The sequence below is a fragment of the Mobula hypostoma genome, chromosome 6 (genome assembly GCF_963921235.1).
Source record: "Mobula hypostoma chromosome 6, sMobHyp1.1, whole genome shotgun sequence".
In the NCBI taxonomy this organism is placed as follows: Eukaryota; Metazoa; Chordata; class Chondrichthyes; order Myliobatiformes; family Myliobatidae; genus Mobula; species Mobula hypostoma.
In genome coordinates this window covers 167245996-167261031 of record NC_086102.1, presented here as the reverse complement: position 1 = coordinate 167261031, position 15036 = coordinate 167245996, and the positions used below count along the sequence as shown (strand labels likewise).

The window sequence follows — 15036 nt, the reverse complement described above, 5'->3', positions numbered from 1 at the left end:
GAGTGTATCAGTTTTTAGCTGGAAGTTCTGTGGAGAATTATCAGCTAACAGCCAGGGATACGTCAGCTTGTCTGTAATCTGCGCATGTGTCATGGAAGTTGGGTGAGCTGGAAATCAGACCATATTTCATCTGGTTTCCCATTCTGCTGGTAGACACACAAGTTCCTCACCCGAGGGACAGATGCATTTAGTTTTTTATTTTATAGTGTTTTAATGTATTTCAAAATAAATTTATTTTTAATATCTTTCTTATAAAACATTTCAATCTATAACAAGTGTTTTGAGTATGTGACACACAATTCAAGCACATGAGTTCATTGGTGTAACCCTACCTAAAATATTCATTTGACAAGAAAATATAATGAAAAAGTTAAATTCTTGTATGATCTGGAAGCCTACTAATTGCATGTAATTTGTATATAATATTTGTATATGTCATCACTTTCTATATGAATATGTTATTCATGATGAAGATAAGATTTTCTGTGAGTTGTTCTATTTTACACATTTTACATTTATTCACCAATCTGTAAGCAAAACCTTTTGTCACCTTTGTAATACCTGTTTTTGAATTCACCTGATTGGCAAAAGCATGTTAACAGAACAAGCTACACTTTATCCCTTTTCTCTGACCTGCATTTGGTTTTTAAAAGGAAATATTGCATACTTCATAAAGATATTCATATGTAATGCACAATATTTAATTCCATGAATTGGCAAATTAATATGATATCCAGTCTGAACACTTTTTTCTTATAAAGTAAAATGTTTAAGAATATGGTAGTAATAGTTTTTAATCTGTGCACAGCTGTATGTCAGCAAAAGGGATACTGCTTTTATTAGGCCTTTCAAATGACCAGTGGCAATACACCTTTCCTATATTCAATAAAAGCACGACTAAAGTACAGAATTCAGGTTGCTCATCCACCAACTGAATGCTTACATTGTACTGTGCATGGAAGTTCAGCATGGAATTTAACTATGGCTTTTCCTTTCTCTCTTTTAAATTTCATTTCATTCATGTATTTTTCTTTAATGCCATCACTTTTTTGTTCAATACTTCATGTAAATTAATTTTGAAACATCATTACCAGTGCATCCACTACGGGTAGTAACAGCGGATACCTGTCTGTTTCACTATTTAGTCCCTCCTACGTCTCCTCCCTCAAAATCGGTGAGTACACCAAGTGAGGCTGGAAGCCAGGATTCTGCTGATTGCACTCTTGGACCAAGGTATGTCAGCATACTGTATACTTACCCTTTGTATTCTTAAGTACTAGTAAAATGCCTGATTCATACTGTTTGCATTTTCCATTATTGTTCCATTCTCCTGATGTGAATGCTGCTGTTTGATATACAGCAAGCCTCCTGAAATTTGTATGTTCCCATAATTTTACTCCAAGTGCAATTCTCAGAGGTCTCTTGTGATTTATAAGTGATTATGAATGCCTTTCTTCACACTGCTGCTAGATGATACGGAATGTGAGCCTGATGGTAACTTTCTTGTTTACATTTATTTTCTTCTTTGTTTGAGAGGTACCTTTCTGCAGTACTAGGAAGGTTGGAACTTAAAGCAACTAAATTTGCGAATAATCCTTCATATTTATTTTAATTTAGGGTCCTTTGGTGACATATTTCCCATTAATATGTTTGCATTTTCGATGGCTATTCTTCACATATAAATGCAGGGGACCAAAATAAAATAATTTGTTGTTCGGTTATATGCATTTTTTTTTTACTTCTTCCTTTCTTCTGATGGTTAGAAATGAAATCATGGATAATTAGTGAACTAGATTTACCTCCTTTCATGTTAAATTAAAGCAGGAATAAACATTGAGATCAATTTTGGTTTGTAAAATCACATCGTTGCTTTCAACTTGTGACATAACTATGATGGGGCTGTTACACTGAGGGTATAATCCAGATAGATGTCATGTCAGCTGGTGCATTAGATATTTGGAACAGGGAATAGTAGATTTGTATTATCATAGCTTAGCACGATAATGAATGCTCCCTCTATCAGACTAGAGTCTAATTACTCCAGTAAGGTGACCATATTGTACAGATAGTGTCTATTCTATCAACATTTCCTGCAGTAGAAAATACAACAGACAGTTCAAGAAATATGATTTGGTGGATCCTAGAGGCAAAATGTTCACCTCTCTGAAAAACTTGATCCTTCTGCCTTTCATCAAGATTTTAAAAAGAGGCATGTATGTATTTAGTGTCACCATTTTTCATGATCTCTCAAGTCAACTAAGAGGTGCAAATAAAGAAAAGCTAAAACTATTAGCAGGATGCCTTGCTGATTTTGTAAGCTGTGGTTCTCTTAACATTCAATGAGCACAAGATCCTACTACTATTTATGATAAAAAGAGGATCATGTGTTATAGCTGAATGTTCTGCTTGAACCAGAACATTTTAGTTGAGAGGCTGGTAATTGAAATGCAATGACTTAGGGTGAAATGTCACTTTGTAAAGTGCGTGTATTTCTGTAAAGTGCTTTGCATTAAGTGCAATGTAATTTTCGGAAGTCAGAACACATCTAGCAATTTATTTCTTGTGATACAAAGACACAAGACAATTGATGACAAAGCAGCTTCAACCTGGATGGTTAGATCCTTTCTGCAATGCTACTATATTGCAGGGAACCTGCTCCAAGTCTAGTTCTTGAGAATCTTGATTAACTTTTCAATTATAGTGTTAGAAAGCCTATTACCATGCTGTTTTGAAACAAAGGAAGACTGAAATTGGTGGACTACCCAGTATTGACCTTGTTAGCAAATTCAGATGAGCAAACTGTCTCCCAGATTATTTGACTTTGCAAAGCTCTCATCACAGAATATCTGGGCCTTTTGTCTAAATTGGAAGGAACATCCCATGTATTAGTCAGGCAGCAGCCTGACATAGTTATCCTCACACAAATTAAGAAATGGAGAAAAGCAACATAATTGAGAATTACTAAGTAATGTTGGTTTGATTTGATTTTATTTCTGAATCTGTTGTAGCTACTGAATTTATTGTCTGCTTAGTCATATTGTGTTGTAATCTCCTTGAGAGCGGTTAAATAAAGATGAGAGAGCTCTTCCTCCCATACCCTTCAGTGTCATTGGGCTACCTTCTCGGGCTCTGCAGGGCCTCAGGATTTTATTGTAAATTAGGCACAAACTAATCGGTGTACATCATTTAGTCCCAGGTCAGACTAAATTGGTGACTCTGAAGCAAGGTGCAATGCTGCGTAGATTCCCGGAATTACAGATCATAATGCAGCATTACATTTCTGCAATATTATGAAAATATATGGAACTCATGGTAGTGCTGAATTTCTCCCAGGGCAAGAATATCAATTACATGACATATTCTTGATATAAACAAGTTGGAGGTCAACAGCAGATGCCACTTTTTTTGGCTTTTCACGCAACCCTGGAACAGCTGGACAGCAAAGATCAGGATGCACTTCATTGACTACAGCTTAGCATTCAATACTATCATCCTTTCAAAACTAGTCAATATGCTTCAAGACTTAAGCCATAATACTTGCTTGTGCAACTGGATTCTCATTTTCTTCACTTGCAGACTCCAGTCAGTTTGGATTGGCAACAACCTGTCCTCCAAAATCTCCCATCAGCACAGGTGCACTGCAAGGCTGTGTGCTTGTCCCCTTGCTCTACTTGCTTTATACTTACGAATGTGAGGCTAAGCACAGCTCCAATGCCGTATTTAAGTTTGCAGGTGATACTGCTGTCATTGGCCGAATCAAAAGAGGTGACAAATCAGCATATGGGAGGGAGATTGAAAATCTGTCTGGGTGTTACCACAGCAACATCTCACTCAAAGTCAGCAAGACCAAGGCGATGATTATTGACTTCATTAAATTGATAATTAATAATTGACTTCTTGATGGTTGAGAGACAGCAGCTTTAAATTCCTTCATGTTATAATTTTGAGATCTGTCCTGAGTCCTGCAAGTACATAAGTGCTCTTACAAAGGAAGCACAGCAGTGCTTCAACTTTCTTAGAAGTTTGTGAAGAGTCAGCAGGTCATCTAAAATCTTGACAAACTACTACAGGTGTGTGCTGGAGAGTATATTGACTGGTTGCATCGTGGCCTGGTATGGAAACACCAATGTCTTTGTATGGAAAAGTCTACAAAAAGTAGTGGATATGCCCAGTTCCATCGTTGGTAAAGCCCTCCTCACCAATGTGCACGTCTGCATGGCGCATTGCCCTAGGAAAGCAGGATCTATCATCAAGGATCCCCATCTTCCAGGCCATGCTCCCTTCTCGCTGCTGCCATCAAGAAGAAGTGCAGGAGCCTCAGGACCCACACCACCAGTTAAAGAATAGTTATTACCCAACATTCATAAGGTCTTGAACCAGAGTGGATAATGTCAAGCAATTCACTCGCCCCATCACTGAACTGTTCGTTCAACCTATGGCATCACTTTCAAAGACTCTACAACTCATTTTCTTGATATTTATTTATTATTGTTATTTTGTTTTGTTTCCTCATTGTGTATTTGCAGTTTGTTATCTTTTGCATTTTGGTTGTTGTCTGTCGTATTGGAGGCAGTCTTACAATGCCCATAAGAAAATGAATGTCAGGGTTGTATGTGGTAACATGTATGTACTTTGATAATAAATTTACTTTGGTCATTGAACTTCGAATCTAATTTATCATGTAAAGGAAATGGCTTCATTTTAGATAACTTATTTTTGGTCCATCAGATTTTGAAATGTACACTGAAGGTTTGTATTAAAACACTTTCTTCAGACCTGAATATTTACATTACAGTACTTAACAAGAAGTTTTTTTGATAAATACTGGATAATTTTGTAGTAAGTATTAAAATATAGTGCATAACATTATTGAACTTCATTGGCATAATATGAATTTGATGTAAATGTTAAGACTTTTAAGTGCTAATTTGTGTCAGAAGTTCTTAAATATTTTTGAAAGTAACATTTTGGTTGATACTCTAAGTTCTATACCACTGATGGAAATTCAGTAATCATTATAAATTTCTCAGTTTTTGGTCTGCCAAGAAAATTAAAGAAGGCATAATTGTAAAAGCAAAATATTTAAATTTGCCAATCAGGACTAAAACTATTGGAAGAGTATTATTAACTTGCATCCTGGATGCATATCTTTTAATTATTTAGATAAATTTCATTGAAAAACCTAGATTCTACTGAGTACTTCAACATTTAGAAGGGAACCTTGGCAAGAGTGCAAAAGCAGAGACATTTCTGCTAACGCCTGGGGCTATAGTTAACCTATAATTACACCAGTGTCACGACTTGGCAACTGTTAACATATTTTCAAAAGCCAGTAGAGTCTCAGAGATGCTCTTTACCTGTGGGGTTACTTGTTAACCCAGTTCCTGTACAAATGTTACAATTTCCTGTATGCATTTTAAAAAATGGAAACAATCTGTTAATTCAGAAGAAGATAGAATGCATTTTTCGCTGGGACTGAGAAGTTAGTTTAGATATAGGTCCATTTTAAATGCACACTTTTTAAAGCTTAAGTATAAAGTATTCGGAAAAGAGTTTTAATCAGTTTTAGCAACTTTAAATAAATACAGCAGTCAATTGTGGCTGACCATTTTAATGAAAACCATATGTTAATTCTATGAATATTTCAGCATACTTGGATGGAGAAATTCAGCATTGTGTTTTAAAATGTGAAACAAAGCAACATATCTACCAAATTATAAAATAGCGATAATGTCCAGAGAGTATATAGAAGTATTTTCTGGAATTAGCAGACTGTGTATACATTTAAGATTCTTATAGGGGTTTATTTTTCTGAATCTTCATCTAAGTTCATGTGGTGGCACAGTGAATGTTGGAGAAAGGGCCTGCCTGATTTTTCTTTCAATTAAAATTGAAGGAAAATGTAGTGGGTTTATGCTGCAACCCATTTAATTTTCTGATATTCATTGTGCTACATGTGTCAAAGATGCTACTTGCTTAACCTCTTACTCACTCATTGGCATGGGAAAATAACTGTTACAAATGTCACATATTCATTTGCAAATTATTGGCATTCAGTGTCATATTTACTGATTGATATTATAGTACAATGCTCATTTGTTGTTCCTTTCTGCGCCTTGTGGTGTATTGGGCAGCGACCTTGCTGTTTCGTTAGTACTATTGTCTGATTTTTACAAGGACGAGTTGCTAGTTCGATTTTCACCCCAATACGGATGGAAATGTGCAAGCAGCTGGCCTAATTCAAAGCTGGGACCACTTGCCTTGATGTCCAGTGCTAATGCCAATACAATACCAGCCGGCACACAATGCTTCTAGATGTCTAACAGATAAGCTATGAAGTTTCCAAACAAGTTTGAACGGTCAATTCAGTTAGGATGCTGTAGTACTTTCATTCTAAGTCAACGACAGAGAAGCATGAATCACTAGACTGGACTAAAATACACTGTGAGATTCAAGATGATACAGTGATGAGCTCACCGAAAGCAGTTCCTACTATGGTGAAAATTAGAGACAGGGCAGTATAATTGTTGCACAGATTGCTGAACAAATTGTAACAGTAACTATCATACATTACTTCAGTATCAGCTTTTAATCTAGCCCAATGTATTGCTACCACAACTTGCAAGTTTAGTGGTAATTTTCACCTAATGAAATAGCCAAAATGTCTTAGCAAAATATAATTAGAAATGAATAACAGTGGGTAAGAAGATAGCAGATATTAACTAAAGAATAGATTAGAGGAATTTTTGAGGATAATATTGAAGTTGAGAGAAGGCAGTTTTATAGCGAAAATGCAGCTCTGGTGCATGCTGATTGTATGAATAAGCCATCAATTGGAGATGAATACACAAGGGAGACTATGCTGGATAGATGAAAGGCAGATACTTGAATAAATGCCAGTGCTAGATTTCTGGATAGGTTTAAACTTGTGCAGAATTTATCTGAAATTTGTGTCAAATGTCTGTCAGTAAAGAACTAGGGCAGCAATAAGTTGTCATCAAAACCTTGCTGGCTCCACACCACACAAAATTATTTAATCTCCCAAAAGGCATTTTTGTTTAATGATTCAGCACTTGGTATGTTAGTGAGATTAGAATATTGTTACGTGTTACCTTTTTACACTTTTGCTAACCTGAAATATAGTACGGGTGAATTGCTAAGAACTCTCTGGTTACATAAGTGCTTTATTTTAAAAATTAGCTGGTTTGGTAACACATTTAGCTTATTTGGGTTTGATTCTGCTTTGCGTGGAGATTGCATGCACTCCCTGTGGCTGTGTGGATTTCTTCTGATTCTTTATTTCCTAATATATCTTAAAGATATACTTTTGGGCTAATTGGTTACTGTAAGTACCATTAGTGTAAGTAGGAGTGAAATTGGGTGGGGGGACTTTGATGGGCACATTACAAAGAATAGGTTACAGGGAAATATGTGGAGAGATGGGAATGCTGTGGTAACTGGCATGTATTTGGTAGGTGTCATGGCAGCCTCCTTTGCTATGAGGAAATAAGATATACAGGCAGTCCCCGGGTTACGAACGAGATCCGTTCCTAAGTCTGTCTTTAAGTCGAATTTGTAGGTAAGTTGGAACAGGTACATATGGTTCTTATTTAGCGTCAGTCAAATGTTTGTCTTAGTATATAGTATATATTTTACCTTTCTATGCAGAGCTTTTCTTTTTTTTGTCATAAATGGCCTTGTAGCAGCTGAGGCCTTCAGTAACTGTACGGTAAACTTAGATGAACCTCTCTGTATTAGGATTTTGCATCTCTAACTTTACCATCCCGGCTTCAATGAGACGAAAGGCTTCAGCTAACTCTTTTGTCAAAAACTTTTTCGGTTCTGGAGTTTTTAGGTCCCAGTCTTCTTCCTCAAATGCTATCATCACTTTATCATTTAGAATTGTTCCGATCGTTGACTGACTGTAGCCTAACGCTTTTCCAGTGACTGATGGCATTTCGCCTCTTTCCAATTGCTTTATTATTTCCACTTTATTTTCAATCATCATCATCTTCCTTTTCTTTGATGCATCACCAGCACTTGCCATTGGATTTTCGCTTTGGAGGCACGGTTACAAGGGTAAATAAGAGAAAAATTTAAGCCAAATACAAAGTTACACGCTCAACACAGTGTTAATGGCAACATGATCCGACTTAAAATGGCGGACGGCGTACTCCTTCCTCGAGCCAATGAACCGCTGAAGCTGTGCAATGTTTTCAGGAGCGTCACAAAGTAGCGTGTGCGTTCGTTATTGCAAACCATTGTATTTAACTCAAATTTTTAATATAATAGGCTTTATGGCAGTCTGTTTGTAAGTACGAGTTGTCTGTAAGTCGGATGTTCGTAAGCTGGGGACTTCCTGTAGTCCATTGATATAGTTTGTTCAAACCATTACACTGTGATTGGTATTGGTAAATGGAAAAAAGGTTGGGGAAAGTCTGTTTGTATCTTAACTTTTTGGGAGTGGTCAATTCATACCTTTTGAATTAATCATCTAGTTTTTGGCCAAAAAAAATTCTCTGTTTCTTTGTCAAATGCAGCTTCTTTAATTTTAATAGGTGTTCAGTTGTAAAAATTATTAATAATTGGTTAAAACTCATAAAGAAGCTTCTTTTAAGTCATGAGAACTTAATATTTTAGTGAAACAAATTATCCCTTAGTATTTAACAGAAGTGTGACAGTAAAAAGAGTTTGAACTTAGCTGCAGGAAAACATATCTGGGTTAGTTATCTGTAAGCTTAGTAAAAGAAGTTTGAATGAAAATCTTATTATTGGATTAATAGAGGGAGAGAGTCAATGAATTTCAAACCTAGTGCCCCAGTTGAAATGTCGCAGTGGGAAATTTTATTTGTATATGAGTATCTCTTTCCATATGTGCCAGAGCTGATCATTCACGATTAAAGGACACACAATCCAAAACCTTTTAAATTTTTCTTCAGTTCACTGCATGCCATATTGGATAGCCCTTTATTGAGGCATATTTTAATCTATCATTGAATATTTTTATACCCACTTGACCTAATCATTTTCTTTTAGTCAATTTTATCTTAATTTTTGATACAAATTCCTTAGATTATTATTTCTTCCTGTATAGCTTGAAAGTTTTAACATTATTGATTGCCGTAACATGTAATTGTGTGAATGTACTTTAGCAAATATAATATTCAATTTATAATAATTGTCTGTAATATGTTCATCAATACTAACATCATTAATTTAAACTCTTTTTGATAATGCTGCATGGTTGACTTGTCAATCAATTAGGACCTTTCATTGGGATACCGATCCTTCAGTTCTCCAGCTTCAAGCTGAATCTGATCTTGGGTATTGCTTACTTATTCTATCTTTTTCTACTTTTTAAGAATTAATTAACAAATATTTCTGACCTCATTTGTGCTACTTTATGAAAAACTTGAATGTAACAGCTACAAATTGTACTTTTTAATTATTTACCAGCTTATATTTTTCATCTGCACTCTTACTGATTTTAAGTGAGAATACCACAATGTTTTGTTAAATCCTTAGAAGTGCTCACATGATTATTTTCTAACATAAATTTCATTTCCTATCCTGAACATTTGTTGACAGGCGTGGAACAATCAAATTGGAGATGGCAAAGATCACACAGGTAGATTTTCTTCCACGGGAGATTGTTACTTATACTAAGGGAACACAAACTCCAGTTATTACACAGAAAGCTGAAGGTATGTTGATATTTAAAATAAAAATACTAATTTTAGATATTACTGAAAAACTATAAAATAAAAAATACTTTTCTCTATTAAAAAAATTGTGTTTCAGTAATGTGGCAGATAAGGTAAGTATTTGTTGTAATATTTTTCAAAATCATATTCTTGCATTGCTTTTTACAAATGATATATGCTCATACAAAACAGGAGTGTGTGTGGGCCATGGCAGTCAAAGCTCAAACTGGGCATGGCACCTGATGATGATGATGATGATATGCTCATAAAAAGTAAAATATTCCAGACTATGTTATTACTGTACTGAAGTGCAATTTACAGCAAAATCCACAGAGGTTAGATTAGTTTAATATAATAAAACGTAGTGGCTGCACTGTGGAGCTACAGGTATTGCAGCTGTCTCACAGCTTTGGTGATTTGAATATATTCCATTTATCTCAATAACAGTCCTCACATCACATTGCCACTAATGGTGAATTTGGTAATAGCCATGACTTTTTATGCATATTCCTTTCTGTATTTTGTAGTTTGCCACACACAGTTGCACTTTATTTGAATAGGTGAACTATATTTCATAAGTAATGTAAACCAGTTGATGCCTCATGTCCTGTTTGTTGAATTGTCTATAACTAAATGTGGCAAGACTATAGAGCTTCAGTTTAATATGATTCATTGGTTGTGTTTCTGTTTATTCCTTGTTACTTCTGCTGTTTAGTAAGTGTTCTGTATTGCACTTTCACCAAGTTGGCAGACCTTTTTTGTTTAAGTATGTCACATGCTGCTCCAGTAAACCCTTTTGCACTCTTCACTAAACCTTTCTACCGCAGATTATTCAAACTGCAGATGGATGCTTGCTTTTGAGCTGCTAGATCTACTTTGAATCTATTCCACTTAATCTATTCCACTTAGCACAATTGTATCGCCTTACAACAGGTGTGATGAGCTCCACAATGTTTTTGCAGTGGACACTTCCATTAATGCTGTCATGGACGTGTGCACCTACAACAAGTAGATCTGTAAGGATGAAGCCAAGTTGATTTGTCCCTCATGTTGAACAAAGACTGTCTGTTTTGGAGGAAAAGGAATTGTCAGGTCACATCTTGCATCAGGGTTGAAAGTGACAGGGAGATGGCCAGTATAAAGAGGAGTGGGGGAATGGAGACACAAGAGCTCAAAGTAATCGATGAACTGAGAAGGGGCGAGGGATCAAAGGCAGGAGAGGCCAGGTAGAGGATGGGAAGGATGGAGTTGATGATGGCAGAGGAGAAGAAAGGAGTGGCAGATGGAACAAGGTGGAACGGAGAAGGGGATGGTGAAGTTGGAGATAACCGCTAGAGGGAGATAAACAGGAATGCAGAGGCTACTAATGTTGGAATCTGATAAGATTCCAACAGATCCAGATGGGAGCTTATGGTGGATCCTGTGGGTGAACTGTGTACTAAATAGATGGAGCCAGAAAGAGTTAGGAGGTTAACAATGGGTACATGGGCCGGGGGTGGCTTGAGGTGGGAAGGAATAAAAATGGGAGGATGGACAAGGATTGGAAGGAGAGGGATGTGGAGGAGCAAGAGGAAGAAAGGTGCTTAGTCAGCCAGCTACATCAATGATAGTGCTACTAAACTGTTCCTGGTGATGGGCATTTAAGTCCTCCATATATTAGTATCCAGGTTTTCCTTTCTGGATCTACAGTTTTCCTCTAAAGTTGCAAAAGATCTTCTTTGGGCATGCATACTTTTTCATGTTTATGATGTCCTCAGTAATGTCATTTGACAGCACTGTGTTCGACTTCTTACTACCTGTTTTGACTCTTCCATTGTCTGCAAATTATAAGACCACAAACTTGAATTCCCATCATCATCAATTCTAGAACATAGCATATATGTGCTAAAGGGAAGGCTGAGACAACATTGATTGTTCAACGAGAACGATGAACATATGGTCCATCTTGACTTACTCCTGAACTCCTTTGCTCTTTGTAAAAATGAAGAAATCTTATCTGATTTAGTTTTTTGATGTCCTAACAATCTCACCAAAATAAAATGTCTTCTTTCTTTTGATATATTTATATAATCTACTAGCTCGTTCACCATCTGTTGAATTTTTAAAATATTTTATCAGGGAAATTCTTTGTAATTCTGAACATTCTGTCAAATCTTGCATTGAATTTCTCTGCTATATAAAAGTATCCAGTGCCTCCAGTGTTGTCTTAAGACCAAAACCTTAACCAGATGATCATCTTGGTTAACATTGTTTGGGCTTCTATCACCTAATGAGAGTAAGTTGCCCAAAACTGTATGAAAATTTCAGCCTAACCACCTAATAGTGAATTGGTCTATCATTGGCTTTATTTTTGTACATAGTACTCTTATTCAAAAGAATGTAGAACTCCCACACTTTTGGCAAACAACTTTATAAACTTGGCCTTCAAATTTTATGTGTTTTTGAATTATAAATTAATGCACTTTTGCTTGGGGCTACATTTTCTCTCATTAGCATGTATTTGCATTGCTTATTCTTCCTCTCAGAATGTTTCTTCTTTTCTCTGTATTAAATGCTAATTGACATTAATCTTTTCAAGTTCCTAGATGATTTGTAACCATACATTCCTCATCTGAATATTTAATAGATTACAAAATCAAATCCTAAAATTGAGATGTATTTGTTAACTGTTGTAATTAAGGGGATTTATCTACAGAAGAAGAAACCAAATTAGCTCATAATGGAGACTCTTCAATGTTGCAGTGTTGATTAATGCTTTGAACCTCGTGTGCTCTTCACTTTTTAATCCACCTACTGTACTTCAGCTCTACCCAAAAGCAATTGCTCTCCATGTTTGTGCTAACTAGATCTGTTGGCTTTGGAAACCTGCTTCAATTACTAAATTGTCATATAGTTCCCAAAAGTAAAGAACACCTCCAGTCATTGAACTCACCACAAATCTGAAAGACCAGGCCTAACTTTGATATTTACAAAGCTCCACGACTGTGAGCTAAAGGCACATTATGGTGATCACTCATCTTCATGACAGTATTTTGGATCAATGTTGATAAAAATGGAATTGTCAAAATAATTGTGGCTTACCTTCCTCCTCCTGCTTCCTACAACTGGAGTTCTTTGTAGATACTTGAGAAGACACCAGAATCAGGTTTAATATCTCTGACATATGTTGTGAAATTTGGTGTCTTGCAGCAGCATTACGGTGCAATACATTTAAAAAACTACAAATTACAATAAGGTATTATAAGGAATAGAATTTGTTCCTAAAATGTTGAGTATGTGTCTTCAGGCAGCAGGTCCTGATGAATTAGTACTAGAACAAATTATCGCCCTTGAAGATTATGGAATTGAAAAACTTACTGATTTAATCAGTGACATTTATGAGACTGGAATAATACCAGAAGAGATGAAAAAATCAGTATCTATCACTCTTCCTAAGAAACCTGGAGCAATAGAACGTGAAGTACATAGGACCGTAAGTTTAATGAGTCATATCACCAAGATACTTCTAAGAATTTTGATGACAAGATCTAAAAGTAAGATAGAAGCTGAAATAGGTGAAGAACAAAGTGGTTTTGTGAAAGACAAAGATACAAGAAACACAATATTGATGTTAAAGATACTACCAGAATGAGCTATTCAAGTGCAAAAAGATTTGTTTGTTTGTTTTATCGATGACACAAAAGCATTTGATAAAGTGAAGCACAATAAGTTATTTGAAATATTACAGAAAGCTCTAGATCTAGATTCAAAAGACCTCCACCTAATCAGAAATCTGTACTGTGAACAAACTGCCACTGTAAGAATAGATGGAGAAGCGAGTCAGTTTACGAAAATCAAGAGAGGCGTTAGACAAGGATGTGTTTTCTCCCCTGATTTATTTAATGTGTACAGTGCAACAATATTACAAAAAATAAGAGTTATCTTAGGAATCAAAGTTGGTGGTGAAAACATCTATAATTTCAGATATGCATATGACACTATGTTAATTGCAAGTACGGAGGAAGAACTACAAAACTTAATTGATATAGTTGTTGAAGAAAGTGCAAAAATGGGTCGGTCTATCAATTGCAAAAAGACAGAATGTATGGTGATATCCAAAAAGAAGGAGAATCCTATCTGCAGGCTGAAGAATAAACGGGGAAGACATAAAACAAGTACAGAACTTTTGCTACTTAGGAAGCTGGGTGGCATCAGATGGCAGGTGTGACTTGGCCATCAAAAGAAGAATAGGGATGGCAAAAGACACCTTTATGAGAATGAAGAGTATACTGACCAATGCTAAACTAGGCATGACAACCCGCCTCAGAGTACTGAAATGTTACGTTTATACAGTTATGTTATATGGCTCAGAGTGTTGGACAACATCTAGTAACATGAGGAAACGAATTGAAGCAGCAGAGATGTGGTTTTTGAGGAGGATACAAAGAATATCATGGACGAAACAAATATCTAACGAGGATGTCATGAACAGAGCAAACATAAAAAGAGAAATAATGTAGGAGATCATGAAAAGGCAACGTAACTTCATTGGACATGTGATTAGGAAAGAGGAGTTAGAATGCACGGTAATTATGGGAAAGATTGAAGGGAAGAAAGCAAGAGGAAGACAAAGACAAATGATGATGGAGACAGCAGCCAGAGAACTGGAAATGAATACCAATGAATGAATTGATCCACTTGACATGAAACAGGAGTGTGTGGGCCATAGCAGTCAAAACTCAAACTGGGCATGGCACCTGATGATGATGATGACCTCCTCCCTTATGGTGGTACTAAGAAGAGAGCACATCATGTGTTGTGGGAATCCTTAATGATGAATGCTGCCTTTTTGAGACATCGCATTTTGAAGATGTCCTCATTGCTTGGGAGGCCAGTGTCCATGGTGGAGCTTGGAAATGTGAGGTGATTAAAGCTGCATTTTATCAGAACTGGTTTTTGTAGTTTAGGATGTGACTGTGAATCATGCTGTAAGATTTCCAATGATCACTTGAACTTGTAAGCAGACAAGTAGGCCCTCAATTTAAAGCTCACCTGAAATAATGAAGGTTAAATGTAAATTACATAAAGTCTTGGAACTATAACCCACAGTTTCCTAAGTGAAGCATTATAAACATTACAAGTTTACACACTTAAACTGAAAGATGCTCTTTCCAATAATAAGTTTTAATTTATGATTTTGAACTGCATTTATAATTAATTTCTCAGCTAAAATCATTCAGTGCTGCATGTATGTTTGATTGTGTTGTGATTGTAGGAGATAAATTGAGTCAAATGCCTTATTCCTAGAAGGACACAAGGACTTCTGAGTTAACAAAGCACAACTATTTCACAG

At 36.0% G+C, this 15036-nt stretch overlaps 1 protein-coding gene across 4 annotated transcripts in view; it reads left to right on the top strand.

Annotated features, from left to right (window-relative positions):
* Positions 1–15036, top strand: part of LOC134348585 (cytoplasmic dynein 1 intermediate chain 2-like) — a 105627-nt gene that overhangs the window by 46336 nt on the left and 44255 nt on the right. For 2 of the 4 annotated variants that reach the window (XM_063052182.1, XM_063052181.1), the window contains exons 4-6: positions 1146–1233; positions 9265–9324; positions 9589–9704. In XM_063052182.1, coding sequence (XP_062908252.1) covers positions 1146–1233; positions 9265–9324; positions 9589–9704 — 264 coding nt within the window. The remainder of the gene's footprint in view (positions 1–1145; positions 1234–9264; positions 9325–9588; positions 9705–15036) is intronic. The other 2 variants (XM_063052184.1, XM_063052183.1) reach the window with 1 other exon arrangement.